Source organism: Gopherus flavomarginatus, chromosome 9 (genome assembly GCF_025201925.1).
Source record: "Gopherus flavomarginatus isolate rGopFla2 chromosome 9, rGopFla2.mat.asm, whole genome shotgun sequence".
In the NCBI taxonomy this organism is placed as follows: domain Eukaryota; kingdom Metazoa; phylum Chordata; order Testudines; family Testudinidae; genus Gopherus; species Gopherus flavomarginatus.
The window spans coordinates 74,281,011-74,307,627 of record NC_066625.1 but is presented as its reverse complement, the minus strand read 5'-3'; the positions used below and the strand labels follow the sequence as shown (position 1 = coordinate 74,307,627).

Here is a 26,617-nt window from a genome sequence, read left to right as displayed (position 1 = left end):
TAACTGGAATAATTTATATTTCTTCACTGACATAATGAGAAAGTCCCATTGTATTTGAAGTGTCTTCCTCATGAGTATTGAATTTGGCACAGCCATCCATCCAGAAACTTACTTAAGAGCTCCTGAAAAATTTAAAACCTTGCATATGTCTTAGAAGGAAAAAAACATTACTACCGCACTTGCATGTTTTCATTTTTAGGCCTCATTAGGCTTTTCACTAGCAAACCACCTTTGCCAAGTTAATTCTACAATTAGAGTAGCAGATATGCCCAATGTCAGTAAATTTACAGCTCTGATTTGTATCATCATGTATTATCTAGCACCTAGAGACCTCAATCAGGATCAGGGCTGGTTTGTGCTACATGTTGTTGTGCAGACAGAGCAGACCACAGTCCCTGCCCTGAAGATCTTACGGCCTAGAGGTATGTCAGCATTTTGAGCTTGAGGTGTAATTTCCAGATCCAGGGCACACCCTCACTAGCTCTGATTGAGCTAGGGCACTAAAAATAGATGGGTAGCTGCAGCAGTGGGAGGGGCTAGCCGCCTCAAGTAGGATGCTGTCTGAGATGCTAGCTGTGTACTCAGGGCTGTTAGCCCCTCCTGCCTCTCTCACCCTGGCAGCTACCTTTCTATTTTTAGTGTCGTGGATCTGTCTTCTCAAGCTGGAAATTACTGTTCCAGCTCCAGGTGTAGCCATAGCCTAAGATAACACAACAAGTGGTGTAACAATCAGCTGGGAGGAACAAAGGACTGAACACGATGGAAAACATGCAGGCCAGATATGTACACAGATTGATGGTTTTGAGGTGGGTAAATTTAAAATATTTATAAAACAAAAACCTAGACATCGTTAGTTAGCCTGGTGCAGCCTATTCAGTTTGTGTGTTGTAAATATCCTATTTCTCTGAGGCTGATATGGTGGGTTGTACTGAAATAAACTGACATTTCTGCATCCTGTCTTAATTATGTCAAGATAACATCTTAATTATATAATATTCTATATGTGATATACTGAGTGGTGATGTCATGTAATGTTCACTATTTATGTAATCAGCCCTCAGACTCGGGGAATAAAATATTATATAAATATAGTAGCGTTTGCTTTACAGTTTAAAATTTAACTTGGATGGAAGTACAATTTGAAGTGGAAACAGAATATTTACTGACATTACTGCCATAATAAATCCTAACTGTAGTCTTCAAACCAAATAACTTCATGTTTATCACATGTATTGTTCTTCCAACCCTGCTGATTCTCTGCTCTCATGTTATTTATGCTGTCATCCTTAAAAACAAACCTGTACTTTGTGTGGAATTCACGTGTTGGGTAAAATTGTCTGTGAATTGACTGTGTTATAGTTAGGAAATGAAGCTGTGGGGTGGGACCCCAAATACTTCACCCATAAATACAGTTTGTTGAACTACAATTTAATACAACTTTTTTTTTTCATGGTGGTTAGCTACTTTGCAGCTAATTCAATTTTCATGCATATCCATAGAACAAAATGAAAGAAAGGACTGAAATTTTAGTATGTAAATAGTGATACTGGGCATTTGGTTTAATAAAATTGTAAGGAGACTCTGCAGTGAGTTCTGACTCTAAGTAATGATTCATATGGCTGAGTGGTATGAGGAAAGAAAGCTGTGTGTTTTTAGAAAAAGCAGATCTATTTGGCTAAGATGTGTGTCAATGTAATTTAATTGAAATAATGTGCTAATTTGCAGAAAAAGATGTTAATGTTTTAAGTGTCCAGTTATGGCAACATGGGAACTAAAATTGAATTTGCACTAGTGGCCCAAGAAGGGAACAAGGTCAGTGAGTTCAGGGAGCTAAATGTCACATGGTAAGGCTAAGAATAGGTATAGAATGCTGGAGTGCTGATTCAGATAGTAATTTTAGTGCACTGTTTTTCTGTTTAGAATTCCAGGGTTATCTCATTTGAACTGTGAGGTTAGGTCTGCTGTTTTCAACATGGTTGATCAAGAGCGGACTTCTGCAACATTTCATCTTCCACAAACTCATGCATCCATTTCTCCTGTCCCTCCCTATTCCAGAGAACAGCCTATCTTCACCACCAGAGCACATGTCTTCCAGATTGACCCCAGCACCAAGAAGAACTGGGTTCCTGCAAGCAAGCAGGCTGTAACTGTTTCCTACTTCTATGACAGCACAAGAAACAGCTATCGGATTATCAGTGTGGATGGAGCCAAGGTAGGAGGTTGACAGATACATCTAGCATGTTTATTGATTGGAGAGCATCGTATGATGATACTCAGCATTAACTGGTAATAGATATGGATGGGCCAGCCTACAGAGATAATTGAATAAACACTTAATTTGTATGTAATCCACTCTGTTTATTTGTACTCTTAAAACTTTGAGTGCAGAAATGGAAGAGTGTGTGTGTGTGTGAGATAACAAATGGCTTTCTAAACACAATCATGTTTGTGGAGGCAAGACTAGATCAATTAGAATAGCTTAACATCTTGGCAGGCCAGTACTTCTTAGTGTCAAATTTTGGCTAGTATTTGGCTGATTGTGTCTTAAAATATCGTCCATTGAAGGTACATCTGAATTTTTGTGGCCATTTTTAAAGGGTACAATGAGAGAGTTGCATGCTCAGACTAGAGCTATTAGTTTTGAAGAGAGGATTGTCTACCCCTTAGGATAAAATAATATGTCTTCAGTGAGTAATTATGCCCTCCAGCCTGCACCTTGATAGACTGTGCACTGTTGGTCACTTTTTTCAGTCTGCAAGACATAGTCTGCTATTGTAATTCCCAACTCCATGCAACATTCCTTCTAGCACAGTAAAAAAAACTGAAGAAACTCCACAGTGCTGCAGCCCTTCTCTTCTGCCCCTCTCCTTTTAATTAGTTTTTATTGTTTTCGATAGTAACTAGTTAGGGCCAAATTCTGCCCTTGGAAGAATGTCTACATTGATTCAGTGGGAGCCCCAGAGGTGCATCGAGGGCAGAATTTAGCCCCTTGCATGTTTCCTTTGTTAAGAGAGAAACTGGAACAGCTTCTGTTTATCACTTAATTCAGTGGCTTATGTTAGCAAGGCAGAGTTCATTAGCCTGTCATCGTATTCTAGGTTAATCTTTTTTCCTCCCTCATTTTTATATTAGTCTGGCTAAAAGCAGTACAACTTCAGTGACCATTTTATTTAAAATATTTCTTTCTTTAAAATAAATTATGAATTACAGTTTTATTTTGGCCTTAATAGAAGCAAATAAACATTTCAGTTGCTTTGTTTGGGGTGGCATACATCACTTGAAGCTTGTGTGCTCCCTTGTGGGGCTCAGTGTGCTTTGAAAGGAGCCTTGGTATATTCTACCAAAAGACATTAAAAAAGAGCAAAAAACCTGTCAGCATTAGGGTGCACCAAATGAATCCCAGTCATTTGAAATTAAAAATCTCCTGAGACACGTTCAGCAGAGAATGAATTGTTCACCAACCTCTGGATTGTCCTTCCTCTTTCCAGAATAGTGGGCCTGTGCTGGCTGAGGAGCAACAGAATGTTTACACTGGCCTCCTTGGAGAGTCCCTCATTACCCCTTCTGTGGAGTCCTTTCATGTTGGGAATATAGGCTGGAAAAGGAAACCCGGGTATTGTGCTGCCAGATTCAGATAGTACGCATCATTGTTATAGCAACTTTTTTCCATCCAAGAATCTCAGCACATTTACTAATACCAGTTAATCTAGCTTCATAATTTACCCTGTGGGTCAGTGCTTTTATCCCCATTTTAAAGATGAGCAAACTGAAGTATGGATCGATTAAACTAGTTGAGTGAGGAAGTCTGTGATGAAAATAACTTAGATTTCATGACTCTCTATCTTATGCCTTAACCGCAAGATTTCCCTCCTCATAGGCGACTGCTTTGCTTAGACAAGTCAATGCAGGACATGCTGAGAAACTTGCATAAAAATCACATTGAAATCCCACTTCAGCAGGTTTGGTATGGTTTTACCACATCACTCTGACATTATGTAGCAACAATAAAATATTATGAAAACTTTCGAGTGCAGTGCAATTCAATCAACGTTGGTTATTACTTGGCTGTGTAAGCTTCATTTTACTTTTTTTTCTTTTTTAAAAGCCTTCATTGTTCCTCTGGGACTACATGTTGAATTGCAAGTATGGAAAAGAATGTAGGGTCGATCTAACCCCTTTGCTGCCGTTGTCATTCACAAAGTCGGGGGCTGGCTGCGTAATGCTAACTTAATGAGTATTTGTTATCCTTCTGACGTGCCAACAGTCTGACAGGTCATGCTCCTTGAAAGAGTGGTTTGTTAAGGGGAAAAACATGATTTTCCTAATAATTACCCAGTGTTTAGGGAGCACTCAGTGTGTCTGTAGAGGGCTATGCAGTTTTCTCTGTATGGAAATGTATGTACATTTATAGAGAACATAAGCAGTTAAGAAAACATGAAGTAAAACAGGTTTGAGAATGAAATGTGAATAGTAGGTATCTCCGGCTGTCTGACCAGCATTTGTCTTCCCGGCAGAATGGTTTCTAGAGGTAGTGTATCACCTATAAGGATGGCCTAGATGAGTTAAACTACATGGTAGATCAGGGATCCAAAGACACACACACAAACCTTAGCCACCCCAGACCGGGTAGTGCCTTTGGTGTAACCTCTCACAGAAAAAACACCTGACATATTCCCCTTTCCAGATAGGCTGTTAGTACTTATGTCAAGTGTGAACATAAGAATCTTTTACAAGATACCATTACCAAGGAAAGGAATAGAGCAAAATGTCTTTTAATTACATAATAAGAAAGGGACTTTGTAACTTTTTCAAGAAAGTTATTTCATCATAATTCTTGAAGGAATCATTCGCCAGAGGCCATCTGAACAGGAAGATACAGAAAGCTAATGAAAGTAATATTGACAAATAGGGCTTGGAATGTTCCAGACTTAATGAGGCAACTAGTGGCTCTGCCATATGAAAACCCCTAGTCTTTTAGGCAAAAGTCAGAGTGTGACTTAAATTGGGGGAAAAACATGAGCTAATCAGTGGCTGGTTACTGTGCAGTGTGTGGGGGAAAGCTTAGGCCAGACTCCTCATTAAAATCAACCTATATTATTTTACCTTTAGAAACATAGAGACCTGAAAGAGTGCAAACTAAACAGAGCAATAACCTCCATCACCCTTTGGAGTTATGCATGGTACTGCCTGGATTGGTTTTAAAACAGTAAAACCTTCAAGTTCTAAATATTTGTTAAACAAGGAAAATTGAGGTTGGAAAAATAGGAACCTAACATTTCCATAGAGAATCTGAGAATTAAAACTGTTATTTTCAGCCCCCTCCAAATATGGGGGCAGTGACAATGAGCAAGGGCTAGGTCTCCCCCGCCCTCAATATTGCACTTCGCTCTGTTGACCCTGTGTAAGACCGATAGACCTCAGTTGTCGATGGGTGGGATTGAACCTGGGGCCTCTGGAGTTGAGTGCATGAGACTCTACTGCATGAATTAAAAGCCATATGGCTGTTAACTCAGGGTGTACTGCAGATTCATTAGTCTCTCTCTAAGTGGTCTTGGTACCACTAGATGAGACAGAACACCGCACCAAGGAGGGGTGTGCGTTTCATACTTCCCCTAGCCTGAGGAGGTACATCCGAGCTGAAATCCCAGATGAGCCCATACTTGTGACATCAACAGACACCGGTCGTTGGTGGGTGGGATAGAACTTGGGGCATCTGGAGATAAATGCATGAGCCTTTACTGCATGAGCTAAAAGCCATATGGCCCCTAGAGCAGACTCATTAATCTCTCTAAGTCAGTAGTCCCCAACGCAGTGCCCGTAGGCACCATGGCGCCCACCAGGGCATCTGTGTGCGCCCGTGTACTGGCCGGCGGACAAGCATCCACTGAAAAGCGGCGTCACCAAGAGGTGTCACCGCCAAAACGCTGCTGATTTTCGGTGGCATTTCGGCATCAACACCTTTTGATGTTGCTGCTTCTCAGCGGCATTTCGGCGGATGCTTGTCTGCCGGCCACGGTCCTCGGTGGCTCGTCATCCAGCGCCCGCCATCCAGAAAAGGTTGGAGACCACTGCTCTAAGTGGTCTCGGTGCCATTATATGGGACAGAACACCACACCCAGGAGGTGTGTGGGTTACACTTGCACCAGTTAATCTTTTGAGAAAATATTCTATTCTGTCCTTGGGGAAAAAAATTACCCTGAGAATTAAAATCCAGTGATAGTTTGCGATGGAACAGATATTTTGAAACGGGTCCGGCAGAGAAACCTGACATCTCATGTTGTGATTGTGACAAACTGAAGAAGATATTTCTATGAAAATGATTAGACAGAGGGGCTGAAAGAAGAGCAATGAAGCAAGATCACAGAGGGGAAAGACCAGCATGTTTCAAGACTGGATCTGGTAAATATATGCTACAGAAATGATAACCTTCAGCGCTGTAAGTAAGGAAAGCTTTCATTTCAACTACAGAGTGACCATTCATTTGCAAAGCCCAAGTTTTTGTTTCCATGTGATATGAAACAACATACAGCATATTTTCCCTTGAGAATTAACTGGCAATGGCCAAGTGGATGATAACCTTGTTAAAATACTATGTATAGTAAGGAAGAGTCCCAGGATACAAGGTTTTGTTATCTGACAGACCTGCGGGTCAAAGTCAGTGGGCCTATTCTTGGAGTAAAGTGCAACTCAGTGTGAATAAGGATGGCAGAATCAGGTCCTTGGTGTATATTCCTCAAAGTGAATATAATAAAATGAATAAGCCTCTCTGCAAAATACTTGTCCTTCAAATTTCATATCCTGTCATATGAGATGAGTAAAAATATCACATGTTGAAAAGGAAGTTTCTACTGCTGAAGACAGCTTGGATTTCTTTAGGGTTTGTCTTTCTAATCCTTGCACCAGTCTGCATTGCTAGTTAATACAATAGCTCAGCGCCTCTGCACAGAACATACATTTCTTTGTTGAATATTTACACAGTGAAAAGGGGGTGGATTTAGGAAACTGAGCTCTAGAGTTACCACTGTCAAGAAAACCAGCTGCATACTTTGTGGATGAAAGTGAAGTGGTTGTGAAAGACTGGAGGCTATTTTTTTTTACATTTTGGGATGTTCTGCCAAAAGGTGTGCATTCATATTTGAGGAATTTGCAGTTAGTGCTGTCAGGGGTCTGAGAGAAACATACCTTTCTCTAGATTTTGTTTTGGCTTCTATATCTTTATCTTTTTCTTTGTCCTAATTTCCTATATTAGAACAGTATTGAATCTTTTTAAGAAAAATATTTGGAGTGACCTTGAGAAGCAATTCCATACTGTTGCCTTTTTTTGGCACCACATAAAGACTTCATACCGCATGCTATGAAAATATTTTGCTAGATACTTTCATATTCATCATAACAATTAACTTTACATCTGAGAATTGGTGGATCTGATTTGTAGCAAATATAATGCATGATTTAGCTGCAATTATTTATATTTCTTCTGAGCATATTCCAAGTGAAGATGTAGTGATATCCTGATTTAACAGATTAATTAGCTGGGGATATATATAGTATGGCTGAACATATCTGTGGGAATCGCTAATGGATTCCTCCCCTGCTACTCCCTGCTGTTGTGACTATGACAGTACTGACATGCATAAAGTCCTACTTTTCCATGCCCTTTATAGATTTCACAGCATTTAGCTCCATTGTGAACAGATTGCTGGGAGGCAAATGGCTTCCCACCTCTGCTTTTGCCCCTGCTGACTTATGGACCCTAAGGGAAATGTGTGTTAGCTGCAATTATATGTTGTACAGTGATTGCACATTTTGTCTACATTTTTGGTCATGTCATCCACTAAAAACAAAACATATATGCTTGTAATCGGAGATTCACCTTTGTCAAACCTAAATTTCCTGTTCTGTGAGCATTACAATTTAATGACCAGCAAATATTTTATAGTCACAAAATGCAGAGGAGGAGGAGGAGAAAGCAGCTCAGGAGTCTTTAAAAGTGATCTGAAAAATGAAGTGCTTTGACTTTTTTTGCTTGTTTTTATAATGTATAAAGAATACCTGGAAAAATATTCAGAAAGAGATGGGGAAGGGGCATGTGCATGGAGAGGGTTCTGTTTCCTTGTGTTTTTTTTTCATTAGAAAGTCAGGTTTTTTCTAGCCAGATTTTATTTGCTGTCATTATTTATTTGTTGTTGTTGGCTGTTTATTTTATGGTAGCACCGGAGTGCTGGTCAGGATCCTATTGTGCAGTGCACTCTGCAATTGTGGAGGATGACATGGTCCCTGCCCTGAAGATCTGTTAGTTACTGGATTGTGACATCCAGAGAACTTGTGCCAGTGAAACCTGATCACGTGAGCAGAAAATGATAGACTTTTTAAAGACTTTTTTTTTTTTTTGGTCCAACAACTCAAATGCCTTAATAAACAGTTTGGTGGGTGAGAATGTTCTCTTCAGCACTCCTTCCCACCTCTTTGGGTAGGAGCTGAGCTTGATAGAGATTCCAGTCCACGTTTGAGTCCTCCAAGAAAGACCTCTAGCAAAAAAAAGGAAGAATTAACTTGACACCATTTACATTTTTAACATAAAACATTCAGCAGAAATAAACATTCAGCAGGAAGAAAACACTTCAGGCCCTCTTTATATTGCATAAACCTCTTTGAAAGTTAACTGTAAGGTGAATCAAGATACTGCTCAGTATCAAGGTCAATAGCTTTTTCCTTTGGACACCTAAGTTCAAATGAAGGTTGACTGGTTTTACTAAACTCCTATGCAGATTTGTTCACAATAGAGAAACCTCAGCACAATTCTCTTGAGCAGAAACTCCCAAGGCTGGAGTAGTTGAGGTGCTGCAGTTTAGGAAGTTGAACATATTTGATCACCTTATTCTCATTATCTATGAAATATCAAAACTGCTAACTTTGACATGGTTATCAACACAGGACTTTGTCTGCTTTATGATTCTAATATGTTTTCAAAAGGAATTACCAACTAAGGAAAAGATTAGCATGAGGTGAAAACAGCATGGTTGGAACTTTAAAGACTCTATATAAAGTGTAAATGTAGAGCTCAGTTCTGTCCTCCTATGTTTCATGCATCCCTATGTCTGTTGTTATTAACATTTTGTTTTTATATTGGAGAATCAGCCATTGAATGCATGCCTATTAGCTGAGGTGTTCTTATGTATGTAGTGATGCATGCACTGTAAATACTGTTTGGGTTTAGAAACTGATATGTTAAGCTGCTGGAAGCCCACACTTTTTCTTATTGTAATCAGTCCTTACTCAGACTCATCAGAGCAAGCAGTTTTGCTCTTTGAGACAGCTGTAACTTAGACTCTCGTAGCTTGAGACGTCACAGCATAGGTTAAAGAAAAATGCTTGAATATAAAGATCTGTGTCCTAGTAGCAGTGGCAGTTTAAATAATGCACTTGTAAAAGCTGTCTGGAAAATCTGGAGTTGCTTCTTGCAGTCTTTTTCCCTTTGTAAATAATGAAAAGGGATTGGGCTTCAGTCTGAGAGGCAGCTGTTGGTTTTGTTATGAAGTTCTCCTTCATTTTGCATGATGAACAAATTGAGCCAAGGGGAGTATTTGTCCTACATCTGAGGCAGAGCCAGTTACCACCATCCAAAAATGGACCTTGCTGTTTTTTTAGCCTTATTTTCTAATTACATTGGAATAGTGGAATAAGTTACAATGAATGAAATCTACAGAAGACTGGTTCTAATATGCACTTCATGAGGTCACTGGAAGACACTGATGAATAGTTCTGTGGTGCACACTTCTTTTAAAGGGATATTGAAAACTGGAAAGGGCTCAGAAGAGTCACAAGAATGATGCAAATTATTAAGAACCTGCCTTAAAAGTGAGAGGTTTAAGAAGAGATTATATGAAAGAGAAGGTTGAGGTGACCGGATCACAGTCTGAGTACCTGCACAGGAGAAGATTTCTGATAGTGGGGGCTCTGTAATGTAGCATACAAAGGCATAACAAGGTTGGCAATGGCTAGAAGTTGAAACTGGATAAGTTGAAACTGGAAATAAAGCACAGATTTTCAGCAGTGAGGGCAATTAAGCGTTGGAACAACCTCTCAAGGGATGTACCCGATTCTCCATCACATGAGGTCTTAAAATGCTTCTCCATCACAGAAGGTCATCAAGATATGATGTCTTGCTAAAAGATATGATACATTTCACCCAGAAACTTGACACAGGAGTCACTGGGTGAAAATCTTTAGCCTGTGTTATGCAGGAGGTCAGATCAGATGATTTAATTGATCCCTTCTGGCCTTAAAATCTATTATTCTAGTTCTGCATTGGGTTAGTAGTAGCTTATGGTTATCTGAATTTGTGGTACAACAGTATTAAATGGTATGGTAACCTAAAATAGCTTGAGTGCTCTCTAGCTATTAAAGTTAAGCATAACTATTACAGGTGCTTGGCTGGTCCCACCAATTGGTGTTTGAATTAGTTGCAGCAGCCTGTCTGCATGAGGGGCTCCCAGAACTGCAAATGCTGGTTGAGCTGAACTGGTGTGAGGGATGGAGGGAAAATTTTGAAGAACATTTTTGGCATAGACAAGACCTGAGGCTGTGAAGGGAACAGAAGATTGGTTAGAACTGGGAAATGAAATGAAGTGGGATCTGTTGTGTCCTGATTTGGCTTCAGGAGACTTGATGGGTCCTTTGAGACTATGTATGTATTAACTAGGAGTTCCGGCATCTGTTCAAGATGGGTTGTATTTCAGAATAAAATATCATCATGTGGAGCTTTGTGATTTGAATGGCTTGATCATTTGTACTGTAATTTATTTTCACACTATTAAAATCCAAGTGCAAGATCTCTCATCCCTTCCTTTGACACGCAGGATATGAATTCTTCAAAAGCAATCCTGTAAACCTAGTCAGACATAGGTGACAAATTGTTGGCAGCAGCTGCATGGTGGTAAAAGTGAGCTGGACCAGCTCCACATTTGATTATGATCCTGTGCGGTTTGTGTCTGTGTTCCCGTGGGACAGCCCAGCTGCTTCTCACTGGCTGTGTGAAAAGACCACCCAGAATTGCCTCCAGCAGATTAATGCTGCAAAAACCGCTTTTCAGATACAGTTTGTGGAGTATGTTGGTCACAAAGCATGTGCCCTACAGACACATTTTAATCATGGCATTTTCCAATTAGGAAGAAAATTGTTCCTTTTGCTCAAGCTGGAGATCACATGTAATTGGTGGGAACACCTATACTTATGGAAAAACTAATGACAATTCATAATAACCTCTAACCAGGTGGTTATCCAAACTGTGTGATATTATGATAATGAAACCTGAAACCAGGCAAAGCGCCCTGATGTCCAATTTTTTGTTACTCTCCTAAACTCAGGCCAGGCTCAGTGACGTTAGTGGATATTTCGGAAAATCCTGCTCAGGTCTTTGGTGAGCATGAGCCGGTAGGTGGCATCAGGTGAAAAATCACAAACACTCAGAGGCTGTTGCTGGGGTCATGAAACCAGGCACAATCTGCTGGGGTTTTTGGTGGTGTTAGCTTTCAAAGTAAAGCTTGCAGGGGCGTGAACTGATGAAGATGAGTGTCATGTAGCGCTAGTGGTTAGAGTGCCTCGCTTCGGCTCACCAGAGTTCATTGACTATGAGAACACTTGTCATCATGTATGGATTCTGCGTGCTCCTCTGTAGCCCTTCTTTTCTAACAGGAATAAAAGCCATATACCTTGCAGTTTATTCCCAGAGGTTTCCTTGATGAATCAGCAAATGCTTTATTGCATAAGCCTTCCTCCCTTCAAACAGGGCATTTTTGCTTTAACCCATTTTTTTAGTTCAGCCACCGAAAGTAATAAGGAAGAATTGACGTAAGCTGTGATGCTTTTTAAAGCTCTAAGGATTGCTTGTCCAATGGAACAGCTTTTTACAGTGTTAGTTTCTCTTTTTCCCCTGGCTGTACGGCTGGAGGTGTCTAATGTTCAGAAATCCCCACACAACCACTAAAACAGTCTGAGTGTTAATGTTTCAGCCATTCTAATCAAGTCAACAGTGCCAATGCAATTTATAAATAAACTATTATAACATTCACTCCTTAAAATTTGTGCAGCAAACGTAATTTGATGTAATAGTCTGGCCAATTTTATTGCCATATTATTTTTTAAAAGAGGAAAAACAAGTAGAATAGAAATGATTTTCTTCCATGGAGCACACAGATATTATTTTATACAATCCCATAGATGTATATGTGTATACATAGAGGCATACGCCTTTGGCTGTGTGGCTGTAGAAATTGCCAGGTTGGATCAGACCAGTGAGCCTTCCATCTAACTGTGACCAGACCAGATGCTTCCAAGGAAAATGGCCAGGAGACGTTCTCATTGCCTGTAAATAACTTGTCCATGTTCCTTCCTCTATCAGATATCAATTATCTACCCAACAGTACGACTTTTGCAACACAGAGAGTCTTTTTAGTAGACTGTGGTTACAAGTTCAGCCTTTGGGGGGCAGAGAGTAAGCTGCATTGATCGCTCTATCGTAGATTCAAAGAGTGGCACCGAATTGCTTCAAAAAGACTTCCAGTTAATCTTCCTCTGAGAGAAGAAGGGTGTCATGAGCTTAGGGGTGGGGAAAGGGGAAGAAATAGTAACATAAATTAAAAATATAATTAAATATAAGAGCTCAAAACAGAATTTTTCTTTTTTATATGTGCAGTGAAGATGTAAATATATTGCTGCACTGGAGCAGGTTTCACTACACAGGGATGACTAAATTAGCTCATGTCCCCTAATTATACCTGCTTCCCCTCTCCAGTTCCAGGCCATGTGATCAGTATGAAAAGTTTATGACCATAAACAACCAAGTAGGGAGAGCCTGTGCAGATTGGACTCTCTAGTACGTACTTGGCCATGTCTGTCCCAAGATAGGAACGTTTAGAACAGCAACATGAGGCCTTTATCCTGAGGCTGCTGTAAAGTAGTTACAGGGGTGTAGAAAATGTCAGACGTTTTGTAAGACTTCATACACGTGTTTGTCTGTAATATGGTGGCTGCACAAAAGACAATGTGCTTTTATTAGGCACAGAAAATGTGGGTGTTCTGTAACCACAAACTATTTTTGTGACATATAATTATAGTGTTTTCATGTACTTATTTCCAGTCACCAGGAAATCCTTAAAGGGTTAGCTCCACAAAGGAAAATTAGGCTCAGTGTTGCAATGCTGAACTCTAGGTGCCCTGCCAACTAGTGGAATCCATTGCCCTGAGTTGGTCACCCAGGCTCCCTATACAATGCATAGGAACAGTTAGGCACCTAAGAATGGGATCCACAAAAGACTGTGTGCTGAGCTAGCCAGTGGGAAATGCTGAACAGAGGGGTGTGGCCTAAGCCCTGCCCTTCAAAGGGATTTAGGTGCCTGTCTCCACCTGGGATTCACAGTCACGAACCCTCCCCTGGAGTTAGGCCTCTACGCTGGATCAGGCCTTTTTGCAAAGGAGGAGCACAGACTTGAATGTGGTGTATCGTGGACTCATTCTAGTTCAGTGAATAGTCTGTTTTATACAAGTGGAACAGCTTCAACAGGAGAGCTTGAGAGAGCCCCCACCCCAAATACCCCATAGCTTATCCCTCACAGTTCCTACTACTCTCAGGCAGAGTGGGTTTTGGAACCTGGGTGGCCCACATTCTGCATGACTGATCTAAGCACTGAGCTATAGAATATACGGTTGTGTTTTGTGCAGGACCTGATCCATTAGGCTGGGAAACTCCTACTTTGTGAATATCACAAGTTTAGGCTTTGCCTGTGACCACCAGCAGAAATGTGGGTGTCCTGGGGGCTTTTGGGGGGGGGAATGTAGGCACCTACAGGATTTGGTGGCAGCGGAGTGAGGGTTTTGAGGTTCTAAATTTTGGATTTTGGCACCTAAATCCCTTTACAGATCTAGCCCCAACTATCCACTTTGTACAGCCTGCAGACAAATTAGAAGGCTCCCTTCCCAGCTAGTTGAAACAATACAGGAAACTTTGCTTATATTCCTTATAAAAATCTTACATTAAATCTATAAGTAACAGTTCATATCAATGATTAAAAGTGCTTGGAAAGACAGACTGTAGACTTCCTACAGGAAACAGTACTCGGGCTTTTGAATAGTGTGGGTGGCTGGATGTGTGCACTGTGCCTTCAAGGGAAAAAATTTTAGTCAGATGTCAAAGCAAACACTGGAGATTTAGACTGGATGACACCGCCGCACTCCCCCCCACCGCCCCCCCCACACACAAAAAAACCTACCAAAAACAGTGGAGATGTAAATTACCTTGGAAGATATTACGTTCGGAGTAGGCGTAGCTGTAAAATTACGTAGTAGAATTCACGTAAACCAGGAACATTTTTTCAATGCATTTAGACATGTTTCTAAAGTAAGAAAGTTAAGAGTTCATCACAGAATTATTTTTTCAGTGGAAGACTTCTTTAGTCTTATTTTGTTAGTACTTTTACATCTGTTCATAAAATGAGTTAGGAGCCATTTCCAAATGGAAATCGTATGTGGGTTTTGCTTGATTTGTTTTAACTTGGGGTTTAAAAACACACTCCCATCACTCAACTTGACTGTTTTGCCTGGATGCAAGGTAGATTCATAAGGCAAAGGGATGTGAAGAATGATCAGTATTGAAATACCAAACCTGCCGGGTTAGTTTCACGTACAACAGAAGTCCCCGCAAATAACCAGCCTTGCCAGATACATCGGGCTAAAATGTGGGTCTCTTGTTCAGCCCCTGTAACTAATTATCTGGTGATAAAATCAGATCTGGTCTCAAGTATTGTCCCATCAATGCTCTGAGCCCCTCAGTCATGTGTAAGTGATGTAGAGGAGCAAAGAGGAACATGAAGAGAGAGGAATTACAAAGCTCTTCTTTGAATTGTGACCTATCCATATTTAATACATCCTTATCTTCAACTCATCCAAATTAAAGCAAATGGTACATGGCAGGTTGTGCAGATGAATCAAGACTAATGCATGCGCACAGCTGCTACATTCAATTTCCAGGGAATGGGTGTGTCAGATTGTATTTCTCAGGGTGTAGCAGCACTCAATTTTTAGAAGCTTCTCCCACAAAGACTTTGCAGAAAGAGTGAAAAGAAAACTCGATCACATTCAGTGGTAGCGATTATAACAACTATAATTAATCCGCCTGCATCACAGGCCCACTGCTTGAGCCAGAGTACTGTTCTCAATTTCTGACTCCTTAGTTGCTGTTGGATTGTGTTTCTTTGCTCTGCTCCTGTGCCCTTTGTTTCTTTTTATAGCAGTCTTGATTAACAAAGCTTTTTTGAAATATATATTTTGGTGGACTATAGACAAGGAGGAATACTCTAGATATTCAATATGACTGGCTTTGTAAGACTGGCAAGGAGATGATCCAGCATTACATAGCTGTAGAGAAGCTGCTTATTGGTGGCAATCAACATGCATGTGCCAAAATGAATTTGTTTGCTATGACTTTGTTTTTTATTTGAAAAGACTGAAAGCGTTCTAGGCTTAGGTGCCATGCTAAGATAGGCAATGTTCCTCACTTTGAAATTTGAATTTTTGGAACACTTTGCCAATACCATGGGCAAGTGATACACTTCTTCCCCCACATTTTCCCCTTTAATTTTTTTGTGCATGAATACCTTCTAAGATCCTTCTCGTGTGGAGAGCCTAGCACCATATTCTTCTTCCTAGTGGTTTACTGGTGAAACTCCTAGGGAAAAGATAGTGTATGTAGGTCTTGAAGCTGCCAAATGAGTTAAATATAATGTAACATCTTTATAAAACGGTAATACAAACTGCAGAAATATAGGACAGACACAGAAAATGCAGAAGGAAATTACTGAACATTTGACGGGAGAGAGGGAATTTCCCTACATATTAATTCCTGCCTAATCTTCACATACAGGATAGCAAGTACTTCTGGTTTTCATTTCTTTGACACAGAACCTACCTGCATCCAGAGGAATGGCTATTTCTTTCCCTTTTTCATTTGGTTTTCAGACTGAGTGCTTGTCTAATTGGTGAGGTAAAGCACTGTAAAGTATGTTACCCCACCATCTATACAAGCCTTGAGACTAGCCCCGATTGCAGACATGCAACCTAGAGGCCTGGAGAAATGAAATTTCAGTTGAGGCGGGACACACACATTCAGCTTCACACCTTTGAGAGAGAAATTGATAAATTATTAGTAGCTTGTTTAGGTAACTTTAATGACATACTTAATGGTCAGTTACTGTGGCTTCATTATTTAGGGCGTGTCCATGTTAGGATTCCTCTGAGACCTCTTCCACTTGGTTCTGCAGGAGCTCAGTTTGACTCCAGTCTCATCACCGTGGTTCCTTATTTGGCATACAGGAAAGCTGCGCTGAGTTGGTCAGGCTCAAGCATAGGAGGCGGGAACAGGGCGTACCAAACATCCAAAGTTACACAGCAGACCTCTCCCTTTATATACATTTACACATTACTTTGCATCTGCCATACATTGCATCACATATTTTTGGATTGGGTTGGTCTCTTTGTAAGAACCTGTACAGCAGGCTCTGTCCATGCACAATTTACTCTTTACCTCAATTTATGTTCCAGGCTTATCTTAGCCATTGTAAATTGTTCCCTGGGTGTTTCCTCTTATCATATCTTTTACAGACATTCTATTTTCGGCCTGCTGATCCATTCAGCTGCCTAATCCTGTCTCCCAAAAAATAAGCCTTCCCCCCTCGCCCCCCATGTCCAATTACTCATGTCAAGCCAGGCCTACAGTCCGTGTGAGGAAATTATTCCAGACTAAGCATATGAATTTAAAATGCAATAGGTATTCTGTGTTAACTCCTGTGTGGGTACTCTTAGTGCCTTTTTCCAGTTTAGTTTAATCGACTTCCAAAGTATACTGGCTAAAGGACTGGCTACTTTGCAGCAGTTATTCCATTGAGTTTCCACATGTAGACAAGCCCTTGGGTGGAGCAGGTGAATTGGATGTTGTTCAGACCTGGCAGATATTCTTGTGGAAGGTTCTTGTGTATAGGAAATATTATTATATTGGAATATGTCCTGCTTGTGAGTTGCCCCACCCTATAGGTGTGCCTATCACTCTGCCAAGGTCCTGCTGGGTTCTTTTTCCTCTTCCTTTGGGAGTTGAGCCTCTGAGTTCTTTACTCCTCCCTTGTTTAGATAGGTGCAATGGGGAGTGCTCATCTGGCAAGCAACGGCTGATGCCACAGGGCATGCCAACCTAAAGAAAACTAAATCCCAAAGATCCCTTAGCTCCAGTCTGTTGATATTCAGCTAACTGACATTTGTGCTGTTTTTAAATCCTCTGCTCTATCCATGACCTTGTGAAATGGTGACAATACACAATGTAATGAGCAACTCACAAATATCTCTTAATTTTTTTCCTTTAGCCTTGCTTTTGGGAAGTACAGTGGCATTTTTGAACCTGTTCTGCAAGGTGTACATGAGTAATACATCTATGAATCAAGAGAGCCACTTTCTGCCCAATGCAGTTCTGTCACACAGATCTCAGACTTCTTAGATGCCAAAGTCCTACAACTTTTAAAAAATGTCTGTATGCATCTCACAAGCATTTTGACAAATTACATCACCCATAGTTTCTCTCTCTCTTTCTACATGTTTATGCTTTCTTGTAGAGCCTGTACTATTTACTTATTTGGCTGAGTCTCTCTGAATGAAGGCTTGGATGTCATCTGTTGTATATGTGTCTTTGTAGTTTCCAGCATATTTATGTTAACTTTTATCCAACAAACATTCCCTTTTTCAGGCCATTCTGTTAAAGTATCTAGAGTCATACATGACTTTGAGAACTTGCTATCTGGGCATTGTAGCACTAAGCTTGCACTGAGATGGGTTGCATCATATTTTTTAATTATTTTTATTATACAGGGTATCCATTAGGGTTTTCTCTTTTGCTGAAGGAGGTCCAATTAATATAAATTGTTTTATATAGACATTTCAGGAACAATAACTATCAATACACTATATATACTATCAATATAATAACTTCCGATAGTGACAGAGGATGTGGAAAAAGCTAATGTACTCAATGCTTTTTTTGCCTCTGTCTTCACAAACAAGGTCAGCTCCCAGATTACTGCACTGGGCAGCACAGCATGGGGAGGAGGTGACCAGCCCTCTGTGGAGAAAGAAGTGGTTCAGGACTATTTAGAAAAGCCAGACAAGCTCAAGTCCATGGGGCCAGATGCGCTGCATCTGATGGTGCTAAAGGAGTTGGCGGATGTGATTGCAGAGCCATTGTGCATTATCTTTGAAAACTCATGGCAATCGAGGGAGGTCCTAATGACTGGAAAAAGGCTAATGTAGTGTCCATCTTTAAAAAAGGGAAGAAGGAACATCCGGGGAACTACAGACCAGTCAGCCTTACCTCAGTGCCTGGAAAAATCATGGGCCAGGTCCTAAAGGAATCAATTTTGAAGCATTTCGAGGAGAGGAAAGTGATCAGGAACAGTCAGCATGGATTCACTAAGGGTCATGCCTGATTAACCTAATCGCCTTCTATGGGGAGATTACTATCTCTGTGGATGAGGGGATAGCAGTGGACATGTTATTCCTTGACTTTAGCAAAGCATTTGCTACGGACTCCCACAGTACTCTTGCTGGCAAGTTAAAGAAGTGTGGGCTGGATGAATGCACTATAAAATGGATAGAAAGCTGGCTAGATCATCAGGCTCAGTGAGTAGTGATCAGTGGCTCCATGTCTAGTTGGGAGCCAGTATTAAGCGGAGTGCCCCAATGGTCGGTGGTTTTATTCAATATCTTCATTAATGGCATGGACTGCACCGTCAGCAAGTTTGCGGATGACACTAAACTGGGAGGAACGGTAGATACACTGGAGGGTAGGGATAGGATACAGAGGGACCTAGACAAATTAGAGGATTGGGCCAAAAGAAATCTTATGAGGTTCAGCAAGGACGAGTGCAGAGATCTGCACTTAGGATGGAAGAATCCCATGCACTGCTACAGACTAGGGACCGAATGGCTAGGCAGCAGTTCCGCAGAAAAGGACCTAGCGGTTACAGTGGATGAGAAGCTGGATATGAGTTGATAGTGTGCCCTTGTTGCCAAGAAGATTAACGGCATTTGGGGCTGTATAAGTAGGAGCATTGCCAGCAGTTCGAGGGATGTGATCCTTCCTCTCTATTTGACATTGGTGAGGCCTCATCTGGAGTATTGTGTCCAGTTTTAGGCCCCACGCTACAAGAAGGATGTGGAAAAATTGGAGAGAGTCCAGTGGAGGGCAGCAAAAATGATTAGGGTGCTGGAGCACATGACTTTTGAGGAGAGGCTGGGATTATTTAATCTGCAGAAGAGAACGAGTGGGTATTTGATAGCTGTTTTCAGTTATATGAAAGGGAGTTGCAAAGAGGATGGATCTAGACTGCTCTCAGTGGTAGCAGATGACAGAACAAGGAGTAATGGTCTTAAGTTGCAGTGGAGGAGGTTTGTGTTGGATATTAGGAAAAACTTTTTTTCACTAGGAGGGTGGTGAAGCACTGGACTGGGTTACCTAGGGAGGTGGCGGAATCTCCTTCCTTAGAAGTTTTTATGGTCAAGCTTGACAAAACCCTGACTGAGATGATTTAGTTGGGAATTGGTCCTGCTTTGAGTGGGGAGTTGGACTAGATGACCTCTTGAGGTCCCTTCCAACCCTGTTGTTCTATGATACACTTAGTATAGATGACAGTAAAAAGCTTTTCTTTCTTTTACTACATATACAGATCTTAGTTTGTGTGATAAATGAGTTTATTATTCTTTAAGGTGCTTATTACATTACTTTCTCCTCTGCCCTGTTTCTAAGGAAAACTATCTCTCTGGTCTTGATCATATTTGATTAGATTATTCTGCCAAGAGCTGTATGACCATTGAACCTTCAATTCTGGATTAAAGGTCGAAAGATTATTCAAGTTTCTGGCACGGTAATAATTGCATCTAGTGCTTGTATTATATTAGTGCAGCCCAAATCCAAAATTATTACGTGTCTGTTGGATTTGCTGGGTCATCTTTTCTTACAGAATTAGAACAACAGATCCAGGAAGTTACAGATCGAAAAATCCTGTCAGATTATTCTGTCCACTGCAGAATTTTTTATTGAAGTGAATTTGCTTATCTAGTGTATAATTTAGCTTTGAGACCCAAGCAACAATGTTTCCATCACTTCCCTTCAGAGACTATTTTACTGACTAATGGAGCTAATGGTCAGAAAGATTTTTCATGATATTCATCCTAAATTTCTTTTTAATGTGCACCTTTTATTCTTTCTTACAGCCTTTTGTGTGTCTGTCTTTTCTATTCTTAGTGCTTACAGTCTTCAAATATTTATAGGCTACAGAAACATAGAAATTAGAAGTGTTTTTCATCTCTGAATATTAAATGACAGGATTTTCCAGGGTTGTGGATTTTTTTTAACTTGTTAGTTTTTTGTTCAACTAAATGATACTGCAGCTGTTAGCTACAATATTTGGATTTAAGAGATTTTTGACTCTTCTCCTAACCAACCTGTTCAATGCAAAAAGAATAAAAAGAGTGATAGTTCAGGGTTGTCTGCTGTTTGAAATTGTGTCCTATGATATATTTTATTGTACGATACCAAGTAATGTTGGAGCACTATTACATGGCTGCTGCTCCTTTGTGAACCACATTAAAAACAAGCTGGCTATCTCATGAGGTTATTTTAGTGAGCAACATCTTAAGTAAACACAGTTTCCCTCTTGCATGTAACATTCAAATTCCAGTTCCCACTTTTATTTCAAAACCCGATAAAATTAACTGTCTTTTAAATGTTTTTTCAATAGAGATAAATAATGAATATAGAAAATGTTGGTCCAGCTGTGCATTGCGTGCTATTAGTGTAGTGGCCGAACAGTTTGGACACAACTACTCTTGCTCTAAGCAAACTAATAATGCAAGGACACTGAGATGGAGCAGTTAAGAGTATTTGTGAATACATAAGGCCTTGTGCCTGCTTCCTCTCGTTCGTGTGTATGTGTGTTCTAAGTATACTCCCTTCATATCCATAGCACACTAGATAGTTCTTTACAGGTAATAGCATCTCTGCTTTCAAAAAAACAGATGGAAGAATGTTCAGATAATCGAGCGAACCTGTAGGCTGAGTATTCTTAGATGCTTTAACATAGCAGTCTCTTCAAAAGTGGACTTTGCCTCATTGTTTTTCCATCAGAATCCTTTCCCTGTTTGTCCCTGACTAGATAGAGATTGGTAGGCAGAACAGGCAGGTAGTAAAATATTGTAGATATGGTTAAAATGGCCCCCTAACTTCTGTGAACCAATTTAGTGCCATCTCTAGTTTAATCTCTTATACCTTTTATTCTCTTTCTTTCCTGTGCGCAAAAGGAAATCTTAGTTAAGTAACTGATTGGCAGACTAGGGTGTAACAGTTAGAGCCAGCTCCCTCGTAGTTTCTTAATTGCAGCTTATTACAAATAGATGACCTGTCAGTTTCTTGGAAGATTTCTGATCGCGGTGCAACATTTCCTTGCATTTTAGCTGCCAAAAAAGCGAACCTTTGCCATGTTTAATGGATAGCACCTAACATTTTTCACTTCCTTTCCCAAGCAGGTGTTTTTACTTGTCTACAACTCATACTATCTTAGTCCCTTTATAGCGTATTGCATATTATCATACATGATACATCTAGCTTTTGTAGTTCTAGGAAATGTAAATATTTATCGAAGGACCTTTTCAAGGTAGCTGTTTGAAATATTTTATTGCTCTTTCAGTTTCTGTCCAGTGAGTGGGGCCGTTGTCTGTCAGTGGTGGCTGCCATTTTATTAATATTTTCCGGTGGGAGTCCAGTTTAAGATGCAGATTCAGATTCAAAGAATAGTTTTAATCACTTGAAAGCCTGGGAAATGTTGAGCCTTTCTAAATTCTGAAGTAAGTTCTATAACTGAAAAAGCTTGATTTCATTTGCAGTTGGTTTAACCACTTAGCATAAATATTTTATTTTTTTTAAAAAGTGCACCTCTACCTCGATATAACGCTGTCCTCAGGATCCAAAAAATCGTAGTGTTATAGGTGAAACCGCGTTATATCGAACTTGATTTGATCCACCGGAGCATGCAGCCCCATCCCACCGGAGCGCTGCTTTACAGCATTATATCCAAATTCGTGTTATGTTGGGTGGCGTTATATTGGGGTAGAGGTGTATTTCCCATGAGTTTATAAATGGTGGTTTTCGTGGCTTTCAGATGGTCCTATTCAGTATCATCTCATCAAGATGTCATATTCCTGTTGCATTGACAATTAGTTATGTAGATCACTTAACTAAAATCTTTAGAGTTTTGTTTTTCTTTGCATTGAGATGTAAAGGCTTGAATATCTCTTATTACACTTGGATTTTCTTTTGAATTGCAGCTTCTGTTTCCTTTGCTACTTCTGTGATAGAGAAGAGTATATCTGGAATCTCTGTTTATATTTGGACCTCTGAGTCAGTCATTCAAAAAAATCTTGTGTGAAAGATCAGTTACATACTATGTATATCAGCCACTGCCTCTGCCATTCTGATTCTTCTAAAACAAAACAAAAAGCCTCAGAGTAGCATCCCCCTTCCCCCGGTCTATTTTAGTACGTTTGTCAAAACACAGGAGAATATTGTCAAGGACATTTGTGTTTGGTTGCTATTTGGATCTGTACCGCGGTGCACTGATTTTTTTTTAATTAATTTTGTCGCATATTGCATGCCATGAAATAAGGTAATAAATATATCTATGCATATCACAAAGCATTATGGTATGTATTCAGAAGAGGAAATAGTAGAAAGAGGGAAAGAGTAAAGCTGAATGGATTATAAGAAAAAAATAGCACTAATGGAAAGGTCATAAAACTTAAGAAAGTAGGGGAGGAGGAAGAATCATGTTATGAATTGCATAAAACACTTTTTGCTCAATGTAAATTATAGTTTAGAAAAAAATTCTGCTTGAAATACATCGTAGATGGTGTTGCCAGGATACTTCCTGATCGTGTTAATTAAAGTGTCCTGCAGATATAGCTTAATTAGCGCATAATTTGCATATTAGACACAATGGTGCATGTTGCTAAAGAAAGCTCCTCTTCTACTAAAAGACCATGGTATACAGATACATTTTTCAAGGGGGAAAAAGTCTTTAGACATAACTATATTTTCTTTTTGCAACCACATGATTAAGATCTGTGCTAATGAACTGATATGTCTCTAAACCTGTGTAGTAAGATGGTATTTTATGCCAGCTCCAGTACATTCTTTACCAGATCCCTCTTTGAGGGCTGATTCTGATAGTTTTCCTCCTGTCCAATAGTGCCTTATTTCATGACACACCCCATTGCTTACTGTGGTATTACTTGTGGAGTAAGGTACTAATAAAATGAGCAAGAGAGGCAGAATCTGTTTCCTGAAGATATGATTATCTACAGTACTGATGCTACAGTTCAGAAGTCTCCCAGATCACCTGGGACAGTCCCGCAATTAAGCATGGCTGTGCTGCTCATTTGGGGCTCCCTTCTCTGGAGTTAACTCCCGCAGCACCTCTGGATCAGCTTGCCATGTCTGTCTGAAGTGACATAGTGGGGAGCAGAGCGCTGATAAGAAGGCAGTTCCTTGCTCTGCCTACCTGTGGAGAATGCTTTACTGATTGGCGTTCTGTGGCCTACTTAGGGTGACCAGGTGTCTCGATTTTATAGGGACAGTCCCGATTTTTGGGTCGTTTTCTGATATAGGCTCCTATTACTCCCCACCCCCGTCCCGATTTTTCGCACTTGCTCTCTGGTCACCCTAGGCCTGCTCTGGCCAGATGCTAAAGCAACGGGGATCAGATGCTGCAGGAGTGGTTCCACTGCAGTGACAGAGGCAGCCAGGACAAAGGAGGAATGAGAGAAGAACCAGTGGGGCAGTGAGCATGCTTGCAGATGGAGGAAAAAACAGTAAGAGAGTCATTGAGAAGAAGGGGACAAGGAAGGACAGGGAGCAGGAGGGAAAACAGAAAGACGATGAGAGAGAGAAGAGTTCAGAAATGGTGGGGAGGAGAAAAACAAGGTGGGAAAGGAGAGAGAAAAATGACAATCAAAATTGTGTGTGTGTGTGTGTGTGTGTGTGTGTGTGTGTGTGAGAGAGAGAGAGAAACAATCCCTACAAAGTGCATCCTTCCCATCTCTAGTGCCTGACTTTCCCCTGCCTAGCTCCTTGTGTGGTCATTTATACATGTGCTAAGTAGGTAAATGGCTACCCAAGGTGCTAAGCAGAGAATAATTAAGTTCCTAGTGCCTATGAAATGCTAAAAATGCAAGTGCTTCTGTGAGTTCCCAACGAAGACACTGCCCTTCATCACAGAACTCTTGGCCTTGGATGCACCTGGCTCTCACGCAAGGTGTTGGAAGCTGTTAATAGTGTATATAGAAGTATTTTTGACTGGCAATTTATTGTAATGTTTACTGAAAGTTTTATGGGAGCATCTAATAAATACATTTATTTACAAATATACCCATTTACAAAGAAGATGATAAAACAAAACAAAATATGGTAAAATACGTGGGTCAAAAGATCTCCCTGGAAATTGGAAGATTGCAGAGAAAATCCAAACAAAAGGAAGTTAGCAAGAGAGGAGAACAGAAAGAAGACACTTCTGTCTGGAGTCTGTAACATTCGTATAGAAATTACAGGGATTAATTATATATTTTTTCCTTGTATGAATTATTTTTATGTCCAAAGATTTTTCCTGTAACTCTCGGCATTGCCAGGCCAGCATTCAATCAGTATTTCAGCTCCTCAAAGGAAGCATTTTCCTGATGCTCTGTGAGCTCTCTTTTAATAGTAGTGGATTTGGATTCTCTCATTTACAGAAGAAAAACATTTTCACTCGTTTTCACCTTGCTAAAGTAATCTACTTCCTCTTTGATTATGACAGAATTCTGATGTCAATGAAGTAGTGCAGGAGTAGTAAGCTGTGGGACTACAGTGGCATTTTTTTTTTAATAAAAAGTTATTGAGCATCTGAATCAAGTGACAGTCAAGGTATTAAAATATTTCATAAGTTGGTAAAAACCTTCATGCCTATTGCAAACTCCAAATTTAGACTGGGAACCTGCTAATCTTTCTGAATAATGTTGTTGCTAGAATATGCATTTCAGATGTTGCTTTTGTATCTAATTATTTTTTAAATTTTTTAAAAACAGGTGATTATAAACAGCACAATCACACCTAATATGACCTTTACGAAAACATCGCAGAAGTTTGGTCAGTGGGCGGACAGCAGAGCAAACACTGTGTTTGGTTTGGGTTTTTCCTCCGAACAGCAGCTAACAAAGGTAACTGGGCTCATTTTATTTCTGAAACACCAGTTGTGGTTCTTGTGAATTAAGGAACTGCTGCACTATCAGTACCAATCTGGTGGGAGTCTCACAAACTGAATTTCTTGGCAGCTTGTTAACTGTCTCTTCTTCTCTACATGCAAGTTGGTAAACTCTTAACTATCCAGTGGTTGCTTATGGAGCCTCAGTGAAGGTTACAAAGTTCACTGTTACAAGGATACGTTTTAATTTGATCCCTTATCCCACTCTATAAAAGCAAAAGGCTATGAGATTTTGAAGCTTAATTTTTTAGATGTTCTCAAATACAGTGTAAGCAGTTTTTTGGTATCTCTTTTCCTAGACTGTGCGCTAATTTTATACAAAAACTACATTAAAAGAACATGAAGGATACAAAGTGAAACACTAAAATGTCAGAAAATGCCAAAGTTAGGCTTCCTATGCATGCTTAGCTCTACATCGATGTTGCAGTGATGTCTCTATCATTTTAGCAGTGACATCCAACTAACAGGCTTATCTAGAATCGAAAATTGCCTTCCTGTGAAGGACACATGGCCTTGGATGTAGTGTAGCGGTGAACTGGCTTGGGTGTTGATGAGTGAATTTGACCCATAGTGGCTGGCCCTTTGATGTTAAGAGGACTTTACAAGTGACTATAAAGGAAAGTTCTTTATCTCAGCTGGTGTAGGCCTGTGCTTTTGGAACAGAAGGCTGAGGATTGTAGTTCTAGCTCCCCCATGTCACTTGTCTGCAGAACAGGGCTTGTTTACAATGAAGGCTTGTAAAATGTCCAGCCAAATCTGGTAATCAATAACTAGTAGTGTAAACAATACGCTCTTGCAGTGATTCAATTAATACTTTGCAAATGCAAGTCAAGCAACCAGAATGTATGTTTGCACAATAAAAGAAGGTACTTATCTAACACATAGTTGATGTTTTAAGCATGCACACTCAGCCTTTATTGGCACCGTTTTATCAGTTAACCAAATATCATGTCCTTGGGCATTCCAAACAGTCTCCATTAATCTCCCTCTGTCTTCTTGCATGTTTTGGTCTGAGAAGTACTAGAGTTGAAATTTTAAAAGCTGCTTCTTGGGTCTGAAACAGCAAAGACTGACTATTATAGGGAAAGGAAAAGCCTGTTGGATGTAACGTGTTTACTTTTAGTCAGTTGGGTGACTGAATTCTACATTAACTTATTTTTATTAAATTGGTCTTACTGAGTTCATGCATTTTCCACACCATTGCATTTTTTGCAAATATTTCACATTTGCAAAAATGT

The 26,617-nt window shown here is 40.1% G+C and overlaps 1 protein-coding gene across 2 annotated transcripts in view; it reads left to right on the top strand.

Annotated features, from left to right (window-relative positions):
* HOMER2 (homer scaffold protein 2) overlaps positions 1 to 26,617 on the top strand; it is a 116,381-nt gene that overhangs the window by 48,635 nt on the left and 41,129 nt on the right. Inside the window, exons 1-3 of one of the 2 annotated variants that reach the window (XM_050966662.1) lie at positions 601 to 806; positions 2,056 to 2,212; positions 25,204 to 25,335. In XM_050966662.1, the coding sequence (XP_050822619.1) occupies positions 760 to 806; positions 2,056 to 2,212; positions 25,204 to 25,335 (336 nt within the window). In that variant the 5' untranslated portion in view covers positions 601 to 759. Of the gene's footprint in view, positions 1 to 600; positions 807 to 2,055; positions 2,213 to 25,203; positions 25,336 to 26,617 lie in introns of those variants that run through there. The other variant, XM_050966661.1, reaches the window with a different exon arrangement.